Genomic DNA, 19,574 nt, shown 5'->3' with positions numbered 1-19,574 from the left:
GAAAAAAAAGAAGGAGGAAGCAGAGGAAGAAGAAGCAGAAGAAGAAGAAAAAAGAAGAAGAAAAAGAAAAAGAAGAAAAAGAAAAAAAAGAAAAAAAAGAAAAAAAAAAAAAAAAAAAAAAAAGAAGAAAAAGAAAAAAAAGAAAAAGAAAGAAAAAGAAGAAAAAGAAAAAAAGAAAAAAAAAAAAAAAAAAAAAAGAGAAAAAAAGAAAAAGAAGAAACAGAAAAAGAAGAAAAAGAAAAAAAAGAAAAAAAAAAGAAGAAGAAGAAGAAGAAGAAGAAGAAGAAGAAGAAGAAGAAGAAGAAGAAAAAGAAGAAGAAGAAGAAGAAAAAGAAAAGAAAAAAAAGAAGAAAAAGAAGAAAAAAAAGAAGAAAAAGAAGAAAAAAAAGAAGAAAAAAGAAAAAAAGAAGAAGAAAAAGAAGGAAAAGAAAAAAAAGAAGAAGAGGAAGAAGCAGAAGAAGAAGAAGAAGAAAAAGAGAAGAAAAAGAAAAAGAAGAAAAAGAAAAAAAGAAAAAAAAGAAAAAGAAAAAGAAGCAAACGAAGAAAAAGAAGAAAAAGAAAAAAAAGAAAAAAAAGAAGAAGAAGAGGAAGAAGAAGAAGAAGAAGAAGAAGAAGAAGAAAAAAAGAAGAAGAAGAAGAAACTGAAAAAAACTTCCGGGCTTGGTTTTACCTCATTGGCGATTTTGTTGGCCTTCCTGTAGTTGACAAAGTTGACGCCCTGCGGGTGAAGGGTGTAACCCTTGGCCTTTGTCATCTCGTAGGCTTCTTTGTATTTCACCTATGCAAAAAAAAAAGTATATATATCACGAATGTGGGTCGATAGCAATTGCTAACTATTCATTTTTTTTAATGTGAGAATATACTTACAAAGCTACTAATAACAGTGTTCCGTTTAGCCTGCTTGATGAGAGGCATGTCGGGGGAGAGAGTGTATCCCGTTGGCATGTAGTTCTTGTTGGCCTCCTTGTACCAGTTCTGAGAGAACACAAGACATTTTACATGAGAGTGGTGGCAAGTAAATCCTAACTCAACCACGCTGGAAAAATGGAAACTCATAGGATTGTTTTTTTTTTTTATATATACAGTGAGACCTCAACTTAAAAACTTTTCGTCTTACAAATGTCAAATTTTTGAAAATTAAACCTTATAATAAGCACTATTTTCATAATACACACCCACCACGGCTGGCGGAGTGATCTTCGGCGGAAGCAAACGACCGAACAGCACCAGAAGTTAAGTTACCAACAGTCCTTATGGAAGGTGACTCTCCTTCCATAAGCCATCAACGACCATCAAAAAGGTCAATAAAACTTTATTTTACAGCACAGTTTATTTCTTTAATTACAGTCCTCATGTAATGTGCCTCTCTTTCCAAACAGCAATTCCCTTTGACCTTCGACCTCCAACGCCATTCCATCAAGCCATAAATGACCATCACAAATGCAAATAAAGTGACTTTATGATACAATGCAGTGTATTTCTTTCATTACAATACAATAGCACATTTATTATACATAGAATAAGGTATGTTGTGTGTAGTTTTAAGGCTTATTTAGTTGAAAAGTATATTTTATGGAAACCCAGGAACGGATTATTCCCATTTTAATGGTTTCCTATGGGAAATGTATTTTTGAGATACACACTTTTCGCCTTACACATTCTGTCTGGGAACCAATTAAGTTCGTAAGTTGAGGTCTCACTGTATATGAGTTTTTAGTATTTTCATAGCATCCGCTGAATACCGCCAAGGTTATCTTACATTACTCTGAATGTGGTTGGCCAGGCGAGCCCTCTCCCCCTCGACGGTAACGGCCGGACTGGTGTTGGTTCCTTTGATGCGAGTTTGGTAGTCGGAGCGATAGCGCAGCTGAGGAAAGACAAATCGAGTCAGAAATAAGGAGGGGAGGGCGAGAACGTTGATATCTTACCGACGTCATCGGCTTACATCACTCAGATTGACGGCGTTTTGCTTGGCCGTCTCGTAAACCGGCGTTTCCATCACCACTGAGTAGTCCTTGAACGCTTCCACACCTTTGGCTCGGTACTTGTTCTGGAATGTGGAACACACGGGTGATAAATATTCCGGGATGGATCAAAAAAAAACAAATAAAGTATTGGTAGTATTGATAACAAACGTTGCTCTGAATGTTGTCGGCATTTTTGACGCGTAGGATTTCTGGAGTGTCCCACGCATAGCAGCCGATGCCTTTGAGCCAGTTCAGGTCGTCCTTGTAGAAGATCTGCAGAAAGTATCAGGTTTTTATTTTTCAGTTACAGTGATACCTCGGCTTACAAACGCTTCAATAATAATAATAATAATAATAATAATAATAATAATAATAATAGAGAGATAGCTATCTAGATAGCTAGCCACTTAGATAACTATAGCTAATAGCGAGACAGCTAGATAGTTAGTTAGCTAATACACCAATACACTGAATGTAACTATTAAACACACAGATAGAAAGATAGTTAGCCAACTATTAGATGGCTAATAGAGAGCCAACAGATAGATAGCTCGAAAGCTAGCCACTTAGATAGCTACGTAGCTAATAGATGGTTAGCTAGATAGTTAATTAGCTTAGCTTATACACTGAATGCCACCTGCGTTCACTCAACACAGAAGTAAATAGATAGAAACCTAGCTAGTCAGCTAGTAGATAGCTAATAGATAGCCAACAGATAGCTAGCCCCTTAGATAGCTACGTAGCTAATAGATAGTTAGCTAGATAGTTAGTTAGCTTATACATTGAATGCCACCTGCGTTCACTCAACACAGAAGTAAATAGATAAAAACCTAGCTAGTCAGCTAGTAGATAGCTAATAGACAGATAGCTAGCTAGATAGCTAGCTAGATATCTAGCCACCTAGATAACTTTATAGCTAATAGCTAGCCAGCTAGATAGTTAGCTAATACACTGAATGTCACTATTAAACACACAGATAGAAAGCTAGTTAGCCAGCTAGTAGATAGCTAATAGATAGCCAACAGATAGCTAGCTAGATAGCTAGCCACTTAGATAGCTACGTAGCTAATAGATAGTTAGCTAGATGGTTAGTTAGCTTATACACTGAATGCCACCTGCGTTCACTCAACACAGAAGTAAATAGATAGAAACCTAGCTAGTCAGCTAATAGATAGCTAATAGATAGCTAATAGATAGCCAACAGATAGCTAGTTAGATATCTAGCCACCTAGATAACTCTATAGCTAATAGCTAGCCAGATATAGTTAGTTAGCTAATACACTGAATGTCACTATTAAACACACAGATAGAAAGCTAGTTAGCCATCTAGTAGATAGCTAATAGATAGCCAACAGATAGCTAGCTAGATAGCTAGCCACTTAGATAGCTACGTAGCTAATAGATAGTTAGCTAGATGGTTAGTTAGCTAATACACTGGATGCCACTATTAAATACACAGATAGCCAACAGATAGCTAGGTAAATAGGTAGCCACTTAGATAGCCATATAGCTGCTAGATAGCTAGTTAGCTAATACAATGAATGTAACTAAAACAAAATAATAATAATAATACTCCTACTACAACTACTACTACTACTACTAAGAATAATAATAATAATAATAATCCTTTAGATGCTATAAAACATTTTTCTGACGTCAGTTAGGAAACAAAATAATGGCGTCGGTTGTCCTATTTTTGTCAATAAAGTTTTCGTTTTTACTCACATCGCTCAGCTGCTCGTTGACCTTGCGGGCCTGCACGTACATTTGCATATCGGGCAGGCAGATCCACTCGTGCAAATATTTCCGATAGTTGATTTCGCTGACTTTGGTCTGGGTTTTATGAGCCGAAATGATCTCCAGCATGTCTGGCGGGATGTGGTTCTTGGCTTTGCTTTTCTCATAGTCTTCTTTGTACAGGCGCTACACAGATGAACATTTTTGGGGGGTAATGTAATCAAAAACCTGGAAAAGCATCGCAATGATAAAACTAAAATCCGCAAAGCAATTTTTTTGGCCTTACATCCAGGACCAATCTTCCAGCCTTGAGGCAACGGAGGGTGCCGGGATCGTCCTCAAGAGACTTGGGGAGACTATAGAGTGATTTGAACTTTTCATAGTCCTCCTTGTACTTCACCTGAAAAGCAAGACAAGACCTTGAGATGAAATATTAATAGTTTCCCCAATCGAAGTCCAACATGGCGCCCGAGTAGGCAGCCTTGATTGACCTTGATTGTTTTGAAAGGCTGGCTACCTAGTTGGCTACGTAGCTGGCTACGTAGCTAGCTATCTATTTGCTATCTATTTGCTATTTAACTAGCTAGCTGGCTACCCAGCTAGCTATCTATTTGCTATATACGAGCTTGCTGGCTACCTATTTTCTATCTATTTGCTATCTAACTAGCTAGCTACCTAACTTTCTATCTATTTGAGTTATTCCGGGTTGAGTGCGCATGTGGCAGCCGCTGCTCACCCGCAGAAAAACTGATCCTGTGACTGTAAAGTGACCTTGATTGTTTTGAAAGGCTGGCTACCTAGCTGGCTATGTAGCTAGCTATCTATTTGCTATCTATTTGCTATTTAACTAGCTAGCTGGGTACCTAGCTGGCTATCTATTTGATATCTATTCGCTATCTAACTAGCTAGCTGGCTCCCTAGCTAGCTATCTATTTGCTATATACGAGCTTGCTGGCTACCTATTTTCTATCTATTTGCTATCTAACTAGCCAACATGGCGCCCGAGTAGGCAGCCTTCAATGTTTGTTGTTTTGTTTTTGTGTTTTCTTTTGTCACTTTGTGTCATTGTGAGTCGTGTTGAAAGGATACGGATTGTTTTTTTTCAGCATTTTTGTCCACGAAGTTCATCAAGGAGGAGACTGTGCTGAGCGCTTGCGCCTTTTCAGCAGCATGAATATGCCAGCACTGTTTTTGATTGGGAGGATTGTGGGTGCCATTTGACTGTCATCGCTGGACAGGTTTGGGATGATTGTGGGTTTTTTTTTTTTTGTGCCTGTAATGCGCAGCATTTTCACAGCCTTGCTTTGTTCAGCGGAATGGTCAGCCGATGTATGTAGAACTGTCGCGGCTTGGAATTGAAGCGGATTTACATGGGAGGGGAGATGTGAAACAATCTCTTTTGGTCAATGGATATGCTACAGATTTGTGTTTGCTTTCAACATTTAGCTTGTAGCAAACATGCACGTTCCACTATGGCATCCCTAATCCACTGGTGAAAAGGATGCTTTGATCCTCTCTTTCATCACTTCGCTGCTGCAAAATGTAAATTTCTCCACTGCGAGATGAATAAAGGCTAATCCAATCGAGTTCACGGATACGGAATCAAAGATACTCACGCTGCTCGCAATGAACTTCTGAGTCTTGGCGTGTTGCATGGAGCGCGAGTCGTGTGGGATCTGGTAACCCTTGGCCTTGAATTTATCCCAGACGTCAGTGTAGATTTTCTGAAAATCCACACGAATGCTGAAATCACGTACGCCATTTTCTCACAATGAGCTTCGCCGAGCGTTTTCGTACGTACGTTGCTGAAGAAGTGTTTGAAATTGCGACATCTGGCGTAGTCGTAGGTATCAAGAACCGTGGTGTACAAATGCTTCTCCTTACGGTAAGCCTCCCGGTAGTTCAACTGAAAAGCACTCACAGTTTGTTGTCATGTTTTAGCAGAACGCCCACCCCCCAGGACCCCCACATACGTCGCTGGCCCAGGTGTTGCCCAGCACAGCCGTCACATAAACGGGCGTGTCGGTCACGATGGAGTAATTGTTAAATTCCTTCTTGGCTTCGTCTCTATATTGCAGCTGAAAGGTTAAAAAAAACATGGTGGGTGTTTTTCTGTCGAACGATTGATTAATTATGCCTGATGTCGCGTACCTCACTCTGCAGTTCGTAGGCCTTCTTAGCACGAAGGATCTCTGGCGTGTCCCACACGTAGCAACCGATACCCTTCATCCAGCTCAGATCCTCTTTGTAAAACACCTTGTCGTTGGTGAACAAGAGATAGACAAAAAAATAGAAATATAACAGCAAGAGTAAAGCAGAATGATCACACTAATCAAAATTGATACAGAGTCTCGAAACCAAACGTACATCGCTGAGTATCTCGTTGGTCTTTCGGGCTCGGATGGCATCCTCCTGATCGGGGTGGCAGGTCCACTGGTGGAGGTACGTGCGGTACAGGACGTCGCTCAGCATGTCCTGGGAACGTTTGGCCACCTTGTTTGCGATGACGTCGGAAGGGATGTGGGTCTTCATCTTGTTTTGGTGGTAGTTCTGATGGTAAAGTCTCTACAATGAGATTTAAAAAAAATGGTGGAGGTTATTCGATTGTAGTGGTCTGAGAAGAGTTGTGAGAATGTTCCATAGCGCAATCTAGGTTGAAGGGAAATTGTATCTCTTTATACAGGTGACATCCGACTTGGGACCGTGTTCGGTTCCGACCAAACGGTCGTAAGTCAAAACGGTCGTAAGTCAAAACGGTCGTAAGTGAAATCCATTCAATCTCACGGTGCCATCACGCGGTCGATTGCTGTGCGAGAGTGAGATGCTAGCTGGCTGGCCAAAATTGTTGTACACGTCGCGGTGCCAGGCGTAGAATTCAAATTTTAAAAATAGGGTCTGGAGGTCGCGGTCGTAAGTACGGCTTGTCGTAAGTCGAGCTGGTCGTAAGTCGGATGTTACCTGTATATAATATTCAGAAAACAGTTTTCATTCATTAAAAGTGCGCTTTATAATCTGGAAAAGGTTTGAAAATACACCATTCATACCGGAAAATACAATATTTGTATATTATATTTGGAAAACATTTTTCATTCACTGAAGGTGCGCCTGATAGTCTGCTCAGTAGCTGGCTATCTTTTCGCTATATACGAGCTTGCTGGCTACCTAGCTAGCTATCTATTTTCTATATATTTGCTATCTAACTAGCTAGCTACCTAACTTTCTATCTATTTGAGTTATTCCGGGTTGAGTGCGCATGTGGCAGCCGCTGCTCACCCGCAGAAAAACTGATCCTGTGACTGTAAAGTGACCTTGATTGTTTTGAAAGGCTGGCGACCTAGTTGGCTACGTAGCTAGCTATCTATTTGCTATCTATTTGCTATTTAACTAGCTAGCTGGGTACCTAGCTGGCTATCTATTTGATATCTATTCGCTATCTAACTAGCTAGCTGGCTCCCTAGCTAGCTATCTATTTGCTATATACGAGCTTGCTAGCTATCTATTTTCTATCTATTTGCTATCTAACTAGCTAGCTACCTAACTTTCTATCTATTTGAGTTATTCCGGGTTGAGTGCGCATGTGGCGGCCGCTGCTCACCCGCAGAAAAACTGATCCTGTGACTGTCAAGTGACCTTGATTGTTTTGAAAGGCTGGCTACCTAGTTGTCTACGTAGCTGGCTACGTAGCTAGCTATCTATTTGCTATTTAACTAGCTAGCTGGCTATCTATTTGATATCTATTTGCTATCGAACTAGCTAGCTGGCTCCCTAGCTAGCTATCTATTTGCTTTCTATTCGCTATCTAACTAGCTAGCTAGCTAACTCTATTTGAGTTATTTCGGGTTGAGTGCGCATGTGGCGGCCGCTGCTCACATGCAGAAAAACTGATCCTGTGACTGTAAAGTGACCTTGATTGTTTTGAAAGGCGCATAGAAATGAAATGTATTATTATTATAATTATTATTATGATAGCTAAAAATTTAAATACAAAAACAAATGTGACACGAAGAATGCTGAAATGTATTTAAAATTAATAGCTGTGATATGTAAAAAATACCCACAACCACCCCTATATTTTTAAATAAACTAAATCTGCCCCCCTTTGCAAAAGTTTGTACACCCCTGGGACGATGGTGTGACTTTTCAAATTTGCTCACCAGTCCCTTGTTCTTCTCCTGATCACCACACCGGATGACCTCGGGGAAGTCCACCAGGGTTCCGGCCAAGTAGTGTCCCCTGGTCTTCTCGTAGGAGTCATGGTACTTGGCCTAGAAATGGAATATTATCAAAATTACAATATGTACCAGTAGAAGAACGAGAAAGAATGGCCTTGTACTAACATCACTGCTGATGTCTCTGCTCTTCTTCCCCCTGACAAGAGGAATATACTCCTGGTCCAGATGGTAGTCAGCAGCCTTGGATTTGTTCCAGTTGAGTTTGTAGAGGTTCTGAAATCGCGTGTATCGTTATGTCACATGTAAACGAGGGGGGGGGGGGGCGTGGGTATGGTGGCGTCAGTACCTCGCTAACGTTCTTAGACATCTCCCTGCTGTGGGCTAATTGAGGAGTGTCATCGGAACCGATGTAGTGACCCCTCTCTGCATTGAAGGTCTCTTTGTACTTCAGCTACGGATGGAAGAAAAGGTGTGATAAGAAGTGATCATATTTAAAAGTTTCATGCTGTTGCATGCTTAGTTGGCTAAAACACAAGGCCCAAAATGGAAGCGCAGAAAATCTGGGGTCAATCTAAGGTGAACAGAGACAGCCTGTTAAACTGTCATCCTCATGTAGGAAGATCTAGCCTTGGGTGGAATTTCGGACTTGGTAAACTCCTTCACGGGAAGAGCTCATTATCCAGGTTACAAATCTATCAGTTCATGGAAAGCCAACCCATTAAAATGTCTAAGTTCTGTTGGTTTATGGATGTTGGTGCTTAGGACGTCCAGGGTTGTGATATTCAAATCAAGAAGACTGTTACGAATGTATCACTTAAATTTGCCTATACTCTCAATAAATAGCTTGGCAGAGGGCTGCAGAGGTTGGGCGTCGGTCATAAATGGCTGCGTCCCCTGCCGGCAGTAAAAGTCAATCTTCCTGTGCTTGACCCTTTGTTTACAGTGTCCGAACGTGTGTGAAGGGCGACACATTGGCACATTAAAGGCCCCAAAAAATAAATATTATGTTGAGATTCAAGTCGGCTTTCATGTTGGAAGACATACGTCGCTGACGTTCACGGCGTTGGTCTTGGCCAAGATAAGTTCTGGACGGTCCACGACCAGGGTGAATTTTCCAAAGCCATCGATTGCGTTCTTCTTGTAGATCCTCTGTGAGAAATACCAAGACATTCAGATAAGAGACCATTTTGTGTAGTTTTAAAGGACAACCGACATCTCTGAACAAGTTGTGTCCATAATTTGTAAAATGGCTCCAAATGACTTCTACTGAGCGAATTTTACAAAGATTCCACCGCATATAGCTACATTTTACGTTTTAAGACTCGCGCTGAACATTCCGGAAGTCTTGTTTTTGAGTTGGTGACGAGTCCTCACCCTACGTCACTGAAGGAACGCCCCTGAACGAAAAAAAAGGACGCATTGTAGCAGTCCTTCCATCACGTCAATGCATTTTGCTGTGCTTGTTTGGTCTGAAAACGTTGTGTTGCACCAAAAAGAACCAGAAGAGAGCGACCAAGCTCCATATAAGGAATTTATCAGCCTGTGGAAACGCAATATACTGTCATGTCTACAAGAGGTCGCCATTTTCTGCCTCTTTTTGGGTGATACATTTCCCCCCAATGTTGCCTCAAAATGGCACAGAATAAATTATTTAATCAATTGCAAACATGTATGCTTTCCTCTTCAGAACTATTCATCATATTCATAACTGGATGTGTAACAAGAAAGCATATTCTACGAATCTGAATCCATTGTTTTGATTCTCCAGCAAAGACGTTTTGGCGTGCCGTCACGAACTGGGGGCGGGACTTTCTGAAAATGTCCAATTCGCAGCTCAATTTTTTGCAGATTTTGGACACTAAGTCATTTTTATTGGTGTTTTGCATTTGAATAAAAATATCATACTGCGTGTTTTGGGTATTTTAGATGCTATAAAACATTTTTCTGATATCAGTTAGGAAACAAAAATGTGATGTCGGTTGTCCTTTAAGGCTTATTTAGTAGAAAAATTATGTTTTATGGGGAACTGGGAACGGATTATTCTCATTTTAATGGTTTCTTATGGGAAATAAATGTTTGGAAGATGAACTTTTCTCACTCACACACACTTTCTGGGAACCGATTATCTTCGTGAGCTGAGGTATCACTGTATAGCTGAATTATACAGAAGAGCAGAACTTACATCGTTGAGAATTTCCTGTGCTTTTCTAGCTTTGACGTGGTCCACAGAATTGTGGGCCACCCACCCGCAACCTCGAATCCATTCCATATCCGCTTTGTACACAAACTAAGAGAGAAAAAGAACAAAATATGAGGATTATTTCAAGTCCAAATTTTTGTCTTGGTTGATCTCCCGACTCACATCACTTTGAAGATCGTAGGCTTTCCTGGCCTGGATGACGTCATTCTGATCGGGCAGGCACGTCCACTGGTGCAGGCGGGTCCTGTAGAGGTCATCGTTGACTTGCATTTGACATTTCTTAGCTAGTTCGAACTGCAACATGTCCACGGGTAGGTTGAATTTGGTCTTGGACTTGTTGAAGTCTTTCTTGTAGAGAGCATCGCTGGCGATCTTGGCCGAGTTTAGGGCCAGCATGAGAAGAGGGTCGTCCTGGATACTGAGGGCCCCGATATGGTGGCCCACTTGTTTGCGGTATCCCTCCAGGTATTTATGCTGTGGGACAGATGATGGGAATCCGTTTTCACTTACAGGTTGAGAAAAATCTGCTAACTTTTGAATAGCGACTCACTTTGCTTTGGACTTTGGTGTTGCTAATACATTGCTTGATGGACACGGCATTTTCGGGCATGAAGTACCCAGTGGCCTTGGCCTTTTCCCAATCTTGGGAATAGAGTTTCTGCAAAACAAAATTAAAAAATTAAAAAACTGAGATACAGATTCCAAACAGAGTTGCTTAAAGGACAACGAGTTGTGTCCATAATTTGTAAAATCACTTCAAATGACTTCTACTGAGCGTATTTTACAAACAGTCCACCGCATATAGCTATATTTTACGTTTTAAGACTGGCGCTGAATATTCAGGAAGTCTTGTTTTTGAGTTGGTGACGAGTCCTCACCCTACGTCACTGAAGGAACGCCCCTGACCGACATAGGGACACACAATGCATTTTGGGTACTTTGTTTGGTCTGAAAACTTCGTGTTTATGGCAAAATTAGAAGGAAAACACAAATAACGCAATGGTGAATGGTTGTGTGTTGCACCAAGACGACTATTTGATACTAGTTGACACAAATTCCAAGCAGACAAATCAGCCCATTTCCAACGGAGCTTGGGTGCATTTTCTGGGAGCTACATTGGAGTCCTCACGGCTCAAATTGATACGGAAGGACTTATTTAATCGATTGCAAACATTTATGCTTTCCTCTTCAGAACTAGTTGAATCATATTCATAACTGGATGAGTAACAAGAAAGCATCTTCTCCGAATCTGAAGCCATTGGGACACTTTAACTCATTTTTATTAGTGTTTTGCATTTGACTAAAAATATCAGCCTGCGTGATTTGGGTATTTTAGATGCTATAAAACGTTTTTATGATGTCAGTTAGGAAACAAAAAAATGGTGTTGGTTGTCCTTTAAGGCTTATTTAGTAGAAAACTATGTTTTATGGGGACCTGGGAACAGATTATTCTCATTTTAATGGTTTCTTATGGGAAATAAATGTTCGGAAGATGAAGTTTTTTGCCTCACACGCATTTTCTGGGAACCAATTATGTTCGTGAGCTGGGCTATTACTGTATTATGCTCGTCTGACAGAGCGCTTGTTGCGGTATACAAAGTGCCAGAGCGGAACCATCAAAACAAAGACAGTTTGTCAAAATAATAAACAAATAAGATCAGAACTTTACCGGATGAACGTTCTTAGCTGCCGCTTTGGCTGTGACCATGGTCGGAGTCTCCACTAGGGTGTAACTGGTTTTGTCCCGATGCCAATCCGAACGGTACTTGGCCTGAAATGAAGTTCCAAGTGGGTTAAGCGAGAGCAAAAGACCACCTTAAAGGCGGTAAATGTAGAAATACGGACCTCGTTGAGGATGTCAGCAGCATTTTTAGCGCAATTCAAGTCCACTCGATTGGTTGGAACGCCAAATTTCTGCTCGTCCAGCTTGACCCGGTAGCCTCTCTGTAACAACATCGTGGATACCATCGTGAGATGACTTCTGAAATGCACACGTTCTGTCAAAAACCAAAATGTAAGATCACTTACCTCAGCCAGGATCTTCTGTGCGTTCTTCACCCTCAAAACCTCAACGGACTCGTGCGGAATCCAACCGCATCCACGTAGCCACTCCAAGTCTGATTTGTATACAGCCTGGGGAGGCAAAACAACACAAAATGTCCGCCGTGTCAGATCACATTCTGACTTTTGTCTTATTTCCATGTCAGCCAGCTCTCCTGACAGTTTTCTTCCAGTGGCAAGAGAAAGGCATAATCAGGCGAGGTTCAGTCGGTCCTAAGCGCTAATTAGGTATTTGCTATCTATTCGCGAGTTATTGGCTATCTATTCGCTAGCTATTAGCTATCTATTCAAAAACATAGAGCATTCTCAGGATAGTCTCAAGATGTTCATAAAACTACATATTTACGGCATCTATTAGCTACATACCTAGCTAATTAGGTATAAACTATCTATTCGCTAGTTATTGGCTATCTATTTGCTAGCCATTAGCCATCTATTCAAAAACAGAGCATTCTCAGGACAGTCTCAAGATGTTCAATTTGTGTTATCAGTGATATAAAACTACATATTTATGGCATCTATTAGCTATATAGCTAGTTAACTAGCTATTTGAGTCAGGATACATATTAGCTATCTAGCTATCTATTGCCTATAAATTAGCTAGCTAGCTAGCTATTCGCTAGTTATTGGCCATCTATTCAAAAACAGCATTCTCGGGAAAGTCTCAAGATGTTCATAAAACTACATATTTACGGCATCTATTAGCTACATAGCTAGCTAAGTAGCTAATTAGGTATTAGCTATCTATTCGCTAGGTATTGGCTATCAGCTATCTATTCAAAAACAGAGCATTCTCAGGACAGTCTCAAGATGTTCAACTTGAGTTATCAGTGATATAAAACTACATATTTATGGCATCTATTAGCTATATAGCTAGCTCACTAGCTATTTGAGTCAGGATACATATTAGCTATCTAGCTATCTATTGCCTATAAATTAGCTAGCTCGCTAGTTATTGGCCATCTATTCAAAAACAGCATTCTCGGGAAAGTCTCAAGATGTTCATAAAAATACATATTTACGGCATCTATTAGCTACATAGCTAGCTAAGTAGCTAATTAGGTATTAGCTATCTATTCGCTAGGTATTGGCTATCAGCTATCTATTCAAAAACAGAGCATTCTCAGGACAGTCTCAAGATGTTCAACTCGTGTTATCAGTGATATAAAATTACATATTTATGGCATCTATTAGCTATATAGCTAGCTAACTAGCTATTTGAGTCAGGAAACATATTGGCTATCTAGCTATTTATTAGCTATCAATTATCAAGCTAGCTAGCTATCTATTCGCGAGTTATTAGCTATCTATTCACTAGCTATTAGCTATCTATTCAAAAACAGAGCATTCTCGGGACAGTCTCAAGATGTTCATAAAACTACATATTTACGCCATCTATTAGCTACTTAGCTAAGTAGCTAATTAAGTATTAGCTATCGATTCGCTATCTCTTTGCTAGCTATTAGCTATCTATTCAAAAACAGAGCATTCTGAGGACAGTCTCAAGATATTCAACTTGTGTTATCAGTGATATAAAACTACATATTTATGGCATCTATTAGCTATATAGCTAGCTAACTAGCTATTTGAGTCAGGAAACATATTAGCTATCTAGCTATCTCTTCACTAGCTATTAGCTATCTATTCAAAAACAGAGCATTCTCAGGACAGTCTCAAGATGTTCAACTTGTGTCGTGTTATTAGCTATCTAGCTATCAATTCGCTAGCTAGCTATCTTTCTATCTTTTTGAGTTATTCTAGGTCGAGTGAACGCTGGCGCATGGCACATCAATTAGCTAGCTAGCTAGCTATATATTAGCTAGCTAGATATCAATTCGCTAGCTAGCTAGCTTTCTATCTTTTTGAGTTATTCTGGGTTGAGTGAACGCTGGCGCATGTGGCTGCCGCTGCTCACCTACAGAAAAACTGATCCTGTGATTATAAAGTGACCTTGAGAGTTTTGAAAGGAGCTGAGAAATGAAATGTATTATTATTATTATTATTATTACTGTCATACGTTATGCAAATTGACACGATAGTAGATTCTACAAACTTACATCACTCTGGAGATCGTAGACCTTCCTGGCTTGTACGACATCATTAGAGTCAGGCAGGCACGTCCACTGGTGCAAGTGAGTGCGGTAGTTGAAGTCGTTGACTTGAATCTGGCACTTTTTAGCCAGTTCAAGACTCAGCATGTCTACGGGCAAGTGGAATCTAGTCTTGGATTTGTTGAAATCCTTTTTGTAGAGGTTGTCGCTAGCGATCTTGGCCGAGTTGAGTGCCAGCATTATGAGGGGGTCATCTTTGACGCTGAGTGCCCCGACGTGGTGGCCCACTTGCTTGCGGTATCCTTCCTTGTACTTGAACTAAAAAAAAAGATAGAAAGAAAGTTTGGTTTCTTGTTTTTTAAACCTCAAATGTGTATTTCTTATTTCTTACGTCGCTAATGATATCTCTGGACGCTTTAGCCTTGAGGACGGCAATTGTATCCTCCTTGATTTGGTAGCCTTTAGCTTTGTGGTCATCCCAATCCAGGGTGTATAGTTTCTGAAAAGAATCAGTTGGGTCATGTCGTGAAAAAAAAAAAACTGGATCATTCCGGAATGGCAGAAATGATGGGTCGCAGTTTAAGGCTCACGTTGCTGATGTTGATCGCGTTTGTCTTGGACAGCGTCATGGCCGGCGTGTCTGCCGGAAGAACGAAGGATGTTTTTTGGTTCTCCCACAGTTCCTTGTATTTCCACTGTTGGGAAGAAAACAGTAATAGTAATAGTAATAGTAATAGTGATTGTAATAGTAATAGTAATAGTAATAGTGATTGTAATAGTAATAGTGATTGTAATAGTAATAGTAATAGTGATTGTAATAGTAATAGTGATTGTAATAGTAATAGTGATTGTAATAGTAATAGTAATAGTGATTGTAATAGTAATAGTGATTGTAATAGTAATAGTAATAGTAATAGTGATTGTAATAGTGATAGTAATAGTAATAGTAATAGTGATAGTGATAGTAATAGTAATAGTAATAGTGATTGTAATAGTAATAGTGATTGTAATAGTAATAGTAATAGTAATAGTAATAATAATAGTGATTGTAATAGTGATTGTAATAGTAATAGTGATTGTAATAGTAACAGTAATAGTAATAGTAATAATAATAGTAATAGTGATTGTAATAGTGATTGTAATAGTAATAGTAATAGTGATTGTAATAGTAATAGTAATAATAATAGTAATAGTGATTGTAATAGTGATTGTAATAGTAATAGTAATAGTGATTGTAATAGTAATAGTAACAGTGATTGTAATAGTGATAGTAATAGTAATAGTGATTGTAATAGTGATTGTAATAGTGATAGTAATAGTGATAGTAATAGTAATAGTAATAGTGATTGTAATAGTAATAGTAATAGTGATTGTAATAGTAATAATAATAGTAATAGTGATTGTAATAGTGATTGTAATAGTAATAGTGATTGTAATAGTAACAGTAACAGTAATAGTAATAGTGATTGTAATAGTAATAGTAATAATACCAATACCACCACCACCAACAACAACAACAACAACAACAATAATAATAATAATAATAATAATAATAATAATCATCATCATCATCATCATAAAATTAATGGATAACAAAATGAATGAATAAATAAACACATACATAAGTATGTATATATAAATAATAATAATAACATTACAAAACAAACAACTAAATAAAAAAATACATAAATACCTTAAAAAAATTGAAAGGTCCTTATAAATGCTGATTATTATTATGAAATAAAATATAAAGAAAATAACAAATAAATGACTAATAAAATAAATACATATATATATGCACGTCTGCTACAAGCTAAATGTTGAAAGCAATTATATATATATATATATATATATATGCTTTCAATATTTAGCTTGCAAACGTGCACATTCCACCATGACATCCCTAATCCACTGGTGAAAAGGACTCTTTGATCCGCTTCTCTTTCATCTAGAACTGCTTCATGTCACAAAGAGGGTGCTAAAAGTGCTTAAAATTGAATGACTGTCTGTCTTTTGTGTTATGTCATATTATTTGTTATTTAGTTTTGCTGTTGTTGTTTTGACTTCAAGATGGCGCCGCGAGAGCGGCTGCCTTGACAGCAGCTCCTGTATTTTGTTTTTCTACTTCTTTCTTTCCTTTCCTCTTACTGTCATCACTATGCTGCTGTGAAATGTAAATGTATCCACTGTGAGACTATTAAAATCTAATCTAATCTAATATAATCTAAAAAAATCCAATTTAAATTTATCAAAGAAGGCCCTCATCATCAAGTTGTTCTGTTTGTGTTTTTCATGACTCACATCACTGAGGTTATCGGAATTTTGCTTGGACAGGAGGATGGAAGGCAAGTCCACCACGCTGGTGAACTTGATCGTGCTTGGCGGCTCGCGGTAAAGTCTCTCGTTGAGGATATCCTGAGCTTTCCTGACTCTCATGACATCCACCGATTCGTGAGGTGACCAGCCGCATCCCTTCAGCCACTCCAGGTCGCCTTTGTACACAGCCTGCAAGATACCGTTCCACGTATAAAATAAACAGACGAGTTCAAATGTTCGTGATAAGCATTGCAAAAATATAAATACAGTGATACCTCGGTTTACGGATCCCTTAGTTTACGAAGTTTTCGGTTTACGAATGTTAAATTTATGAACATTTTACCTTGGCTTACAAACTATTTTTTGGGATACACACGGAGCTGCCACAATGTGTTGTTCGCGAACGAGCTCGTTCTCCTAACAACAAAATGGCAGCCGACTGTTTTCAATTCCCCACCCCCAGTCTTCGGTTAAAGCCACGTGATTGGTCAAGGACGCAGCGGTGAGGTGAGGTGGTTTAAACATTAAAGAGACAGGCAGACGACAGTGAGAGAGTTTCAACTTTGATAGTTCAAAGGTAGAGTGTAGACTGCAAGGTAAAAATATCCCATAAATCAGGGATTTATGGGATAAACAACCCGCACAAGCCATCTGTACACTTGATGCAAAAAGCTATCAATCCAGCTAAACAGAACACAATTGATGAGGAACTAGATAAAATTATCGCAGAGAAAGCACCTACAAGGGATCATTCCCCAAGATGGTAAAAGAAGGTTATGTTCCTCATCAAGTGTTTAATGCTGAGGAAAGCGGCCACTCCATTCCATCAAGCCATCAACGACCATCACAAAGGTAAATAAAATGACTTTATTATACAGTACAGTTTATTTCTTTAATTATAATACCATAGCACATTTATTATACATAAAATAAGGTATATTTTGTGTAGTTTTAAGGCTTAGGAAATTAGACAATTATGTTTTATGGGGACCTGGGAACGGATTATTCTCATTTGAATGGTTTCCTATGGGAAATTAATTTTTGAGATACACACTTTTGGCCTTACACACTCTGTCTGGGAACCAATTAAGTTCGTAAGCCAAGGTATGTCTGTATTAAGAATTTCAGCGCAGACGTGTAGAAACTTACATCACTTTGTAGGTCGTAGATCTTCCTGGCCTGGACTACGTCGTTGGAATCCGGCAGGCAGGTCCACTGGTGCAGGTGCGTGCGGTAGTTAAAATCGTTGACTTGCTGCTGGCACTTCTTAGCCAGCTCGATGGATAGCATGTCCACCGGCAGGTTGAAGTGAGTCTTGGTTTTTTCAAAATCCTTCTTGTAGATGTTATCGCTGGCGATCCTAGCGGCGTGGGCGGCTAGCAAGATCAGAGGGTCGTCTTGAACGCTGCGAGCGCCGACGTGATGGCCACGTTGTCTGCGGTATCCGGTTTTGTACTTGTACTGAAATTCCCAAGCGGCATTATTGTTTGGTGTCCTAGCAAGCGTGTGTAAACTCGCGGCTGAGACTACGGACTTACATCGCTGACGATGTCACGAGAGGCCTTAGCTGCCACAATGGAAATGGCGTCTTTGGGGAGCAGGTAGCCATTTTTAATGGTTTCCAAGTAGTCTTCGCGGTAATGATTCTATTATAAAAAAAAATAAGACAGGTTGGGCTTTGGACAAAAATTTCACAATGAACCTAAAATGCCCGACAAACTCTACAGGTAATTTAATTTGATAGATTTCCGTCCATTATGGGTTTTTTTTTTGCTATATTCCCCCAGATATAAACAAAAGACGACTGCAGTCCAATTTCACTCTGCTTATCTTGATATATTGATAATAGTATTAAAAGAAAAACGAAAAAAATAATATTTTTAAAATATATAAAACAATAATATAATAATATAATACGTATAAAATAATAATATCATGTCAGAGATAGAGAGAGAAGCGAGCTTGATAGCTGGCAGGTGAACTAGATAGCAAGCTAGCAAGCAAGATAGATAGGTAGCTAGATATATAGCAAGCTAAATAGCTAGATAGATAGCTAGTAAACAGGATAGCCAGATAGATAGGTAGCTAGATATATAGCAGGCTAAATAGCTCGATAGATAGCTAGCAAACGAGATAGCAAGATAGCAAGATAGCAAGATAGCTAGATAGCTAGCTATCTATATTGCTGGACGGACGGTCGGACGGACGGGTGGGCGTGCGGAAAGACAGACAGACAGACAGACAGACAGACAGACAGACAGACAGACAGACAGACAGACAGACAGACAGATAGATAGATAGATAGATAGATAGATAGATAGATAGATAGATAGATAGATAGATAGATAGCAAGATAGATAGCTAGCAAGCTAGCTAGCAAGGTAGATAGGTAGCTAGATATATAGCAAGCTAAATAGCTAGATAGATAGATAGCAAACAAGATAGCAAGATAGCTCGATAGCAAGAGAGCACGATAGCTAGCCAGATAGCTAGCTATCTGGCTATCGAGCTATATTGCTGGATGCAAAGAGATGGATAGATAGATAGATAGATAGATAGATAGATAGATAGATAGATAGATAGATAGATAGATAGATAGATAGATAGATAGATAGATAGATAGATAGATAGATAGATAGATAGATAGATAGCAAGGTAGATAGGTAGCTAGATATATAGCAAGCTAAATAGCTAGATAGATAGCAAACAAGATAGCAAGATAGCAAGACAGCACGATAGCTAGCCAGATAGCTAGCTATCTGGCTATCGAGCTATATTGCTGGATGCAGATAGATAGATAGATAGATAGATAGATAGATAGATAGATAGATAGATAGATAGATAGATAGATAGATAGATAGATAGATAGATAGATAGATAGATAGATAGGTAGCTAGATATATAGCAAGCTAAATAGCTAGATAGATAGCAAACAACATAGCAAGATAGCTCGATAGCAAGACAGCACGATAGCTAGCCAGATAGCTAGCTATCTGGCTATATTGCTGGATGCAGATAGATAGATAGATAGATAGATAGATAGATAGATAGATAGATAGATAGATAGATA

General features: G+C 39.1%; 1 protein-coding gene across 15 annotated transcripts in view; it reads right to left on the bottom strand.

The window, feature by feature from the left end:
* The window catches only part of neb (nebulin), a 113,249-nt gene that overhangs the window by 48,359 nt on the left and 45,316 nt on the right, over positions 1-19,574 (bottom strand). For all 15 annotated transcript variants that reach the window (XM_089003423.1, XM_089003409.1, XM_089003411.1 and 12 more), the window contains 28 exons: positions 18,043-18,150; positions 17,654-17,965; positions 16,490-16,693; positions 14,779-14,883; positions 14,580-14,687; positions 14,195-14,506; positions 12,105-12,209; positions 11,922-12,020; positions 11,746-11,847; positions 10,627-10,734; positions 10,239-10,550; positions 10,059-10,163; positions 8,921-9,025; positions 8,223-8,327; positions 8,042-8,149; positions 7,859-7,969; positions 6,072-6,269; positions 5,856-5,960; positions 5,678-5,782; positions 5,506-5,610; positions 5,321-5,428; positions 3,991-4,104; positions 3,693-3,890; positions 2,136-2,240; positions 1,946-2,050; positions 1,760-1,867; positions 868-975; positions 671-778 (listed from right to left, as the gene is read on the bottom strand). In XM_089003423.1, coding sequence (XP_088859549.1) covers positions 671-778; positions 868-975; positions 1,760-1,867; positions 1,946-2,050; positions 2,136-2,240; positions 3,693-3,890; positions 3,991-4,104; positions 5,321-5,428; positions 5,506-5,610; positions 5,678-5,782; positions 5,856-5,960; positions 6,072-6,269; positions 7,859-7,969; positions 8,042-8,149; positions 8,223-8,327; positions 8,921-9,025; positions 10,059-10,163; positions 10,239-10,550; positions 10,627-10,734; positions 11,746-11,847; positions 11,922-12,020; positions 12,105-12,209; positions 14,195-14,506; positions 14,580-14,687; positions 14,779-14,883; positions 16,490-16,693; positions 17,654-17,965; positions 18,043-18,150 — 3,876 coding nt within the window. The remainder of the gene's footprint in view (positions 1-670; positions 779-867; positions 976-1,759; positions 1,868-1,945; positions 2,051-2,135; positions 2,241-3,692; positions 3,891-3,990; positions 4,105-5,320; positions 5,429-5,505; positions 5,611-5,677; positions 5,783-5,855; positions 5,961-6,071; positions 6,270-7,858; positions 7,970-8,041; positions 8,150-8,222; positions 8,328-8,920; positions 9,026-10,058; positions 10,164-10,238; positions 10,551-10,626; positions 10,735-11,745; positions 11,848-11,921; positions 12,021-12,104; positions 12,210-14,194; positions 14,507-14,579; positions 14,688-14,778; positions 14,884-16,489; positions 16,694-17,653; positions 17,966-18,042; positions 18,151-19,574) is intronic.

This window comes from Hippocampus bargibanti, linkage group LG08 (assembly GCF_051943395.1).
Source record: "Hippocampus bargibanti isolate YZ-2025 linkage group LG08, ASM5194339v1, whole genome shotgun sequence".
Taxonomy (NCBI): domain Eukaryota; kingdom Metazoa; phylum Chordata; class Actinopteri; order Syngnathiformes; family Syngnathidae; genus Hippocampus; species Hippocampus bargibanti.
The sequence above is the reverse complement of the archived record's forward strand: the minus strand, read 5'-3'. Positions and strand labels throughout refer to the sequence as shown.